At 51.8% G+C, this 2231-nt stretch overlaps 1 protein-coding gene across 1 annotated transcript; it reads right to left on the bottom strand.

Annotated features, from left to right (window-relative positions):
- Positions 1–207: 207 nt before the first annotated feature.
- On the bottom strand, positions 208–1872 carry LOC109524309 (heterogeneous nuclear ribonucleoprotein A0-like). Its single transcript, XM_019884090.1, has one exon. It carries the CDS (start codon positions 1797–1799, stop codon positions 882–884), a length of 918 nt encoding a protein of 305 aa, XP_019739649.1. The 5' UTR covers positions 1800–1872; the 3' UTR covers positions 208–881.
- Between the last annotated feature and the right edge of the window lie 359 nt (positions 1873–2231).

Below are 2231 nucleotides of genomic sequence, written 5' to 3' on the forward strand. Positions count from 1 at the left end.
TGTTGCGTTTAATTTAATCAAAGTCCAGTAAATTGTAGTGAAACAGAACTGCAACACCTGTCATTTAACCACTGGTGGGGGAGGATCAGGGTTGTTGACCTTCTAGCCTAACACCTGATGTGTCTTGGTCGCAGTTGAAGAAATTTATCGTTTCCTCTGGCACTCAGTAACCACCGCAAAAATATACTTATTAGGTAAAATTGGCCGTGGGGGGTTTATTGAATCAATCTTTATTGGTACCAGCATCTCCATCTCAAAATGGCGACCGGTAAATAGGCAAATGCTACCCCCCTACGCGGCAATTGTGACATTGCACCCTTTAAAAATTGTAAAACTAAACATTTAAAAGACAGATGTATTTTCCGAACATTAAAAACTTTAATAAAACCAAACATATGGGTGTGCTAAACATTATTTCAGAACAGTTTTAATCTAAACAAACATGAAATCAATAGAGAAAAAAAGGTTTGTACGCTTTTTGGGGGGGAAAGTCAGGCGATTCAATTCCCGCGCTGTCAACAAGTCGACTTAAAACCCTGAGAGAACTCAGGAACGAAACAAACAGAACCAATCATCGACGCGGGAAAAGCAATGACAAACGTGTCCATAAGCACACAGAGCGAATGACGTTTTTTTCATCAATAATTCACAATTTTGTTGTCGTAGTAGTAGCGTCCGTGAGGAGGAACACGGGGAGAGATCTTGGCGGGGATTAAAGGGGGTTGACTCATTCATTCAGAAGAGTGGGATGGACACTTCTCCCATACTCATGAGAGCTATGGAGACCCCCTAATCCCCTCCATGGTTGTGTGTATTCAAGGTCTCTGGAAGCCTGGACCCCTCAGCCCCTTCCCGTGGCCGTATCAAAAGTGGAGGGAACTCTAATAGCCGCCTCCGTAGCCTCCCCCTCGCCCGTAGCCGCCTCTGCTGTACGGGGCCCCGCTCCGGAATGAGGAGTAGTTGCCCCCCTTCATGGCTCCGTAGCTGGAGTGCTGCTGTCCGTAGCCGTCGCCGAAGTCCCCGTTACTATACCCGCCACCCATGCCGCTATCGTAATCGTCGTAACCGCCACCGTAGCCTCCAGCACTGTAGCTGCCGCCTCCGTAGCTGCCTCCGCCGAAGCCTCCTCCGCCGTAACTGCCACCACCTCCGTAGCTCCCGCCGTAACCGCCTGCCCCGTAGCCGCCACCTCTTCCTCCGCCGTAACTCGACATGCCTCTACCGCGACCACGGCCGCCGCCTCCGCCACCTCTACCTCCACCGGACATCTCCTGTTTGCTCATGGCCTTCTTCACCTCCACTTTGGTGCCGCTGATTGTGTGGAACTTTGTGAGCGCCGCTTTGGAGGCAGAGTCGTTATCCTCGAAGAAGACAAAGCCGAAGCCGCGCTTCCTGCCGGTCTGCTTGTCGGTGATGATCTCGGCCTTTTCCACCGGGCCGTACTGGGAGAAGTAATCGCTCAAGTTCTCAGCCTCCAGGTGGTCCTTGACGCCGCCGACAAAGATCTTCTTCACGTTGGATGACGCGTCCGTGTTGCTGGCCTCCTCCCGGGCCACGGCCCACTTGAGCTCCACGTTGCGTCCGTCAACGACATGTGGCTTGGACGCCATTGCTGCATCGGCCTCCTCCGGCGTCGTGTAGGTTATGAAGCCGAAGCAGCGGGAGCGGCCTAGCATCTGGTTCATGACCACGACGCAGTCGCTGAGCGCGCCGAATTGCTCGAAATGACCGCGTAGGCCATCATCCGTCGTCTCCACGTTCAAACCTCCGACAAAAAGCTTTGTGTGTTTGGACGACATGACTACACTCGAGTTGAGGAAGGTGCGACACACCGTCCCTCTCCTTCTTCAATGAGCGAGGAGTAGGGCGGGCCGTTTGACTCGCTGCCTTTCAGTAAAACGTTGCGGGTGCTGATTGGTCAGTTTGAAAACTGGCGACGCCCCCGCCGTGGGGATGAGCCAATCGCTTTAAGCGCTTACTGGCTTCACACTGAAGGAGCAAGTCTGTCTCTTCTGCTCGTTTTGCTGATTACAAAGAGTTTCGACTGTTATGATTTTCGGCAAATTTGCGCCGTACAAATGTTGCTGTAGACTGGACTCTGCCTATCCACCCATCGCCCAAATCATTTAAGGATCCACCCGCCCATTTCACATCAATACCGCCTTACCGCCCGATTTCTTAACACAAGGGCAGAGTCAAAGTCTTCAGTCAAGATTAAAAAAAAAAAAACA

This window comes from Hippocampus comes, unplaced genomic scaffold (genome assembly GCF_001891065.2).
Source record: "Hippocampus comes isolate QL1 unplaced genomic scaffold, H_comes_QL1_v1.1 scaffold156, whole genome shotgun sequence".
Lineage (NCBI taxonomy): Eukaryota > Metazoa > Chordata > Actinopteri > Syngnathiformes > Syngnathidae > Hippocampus > Hippocampus comes.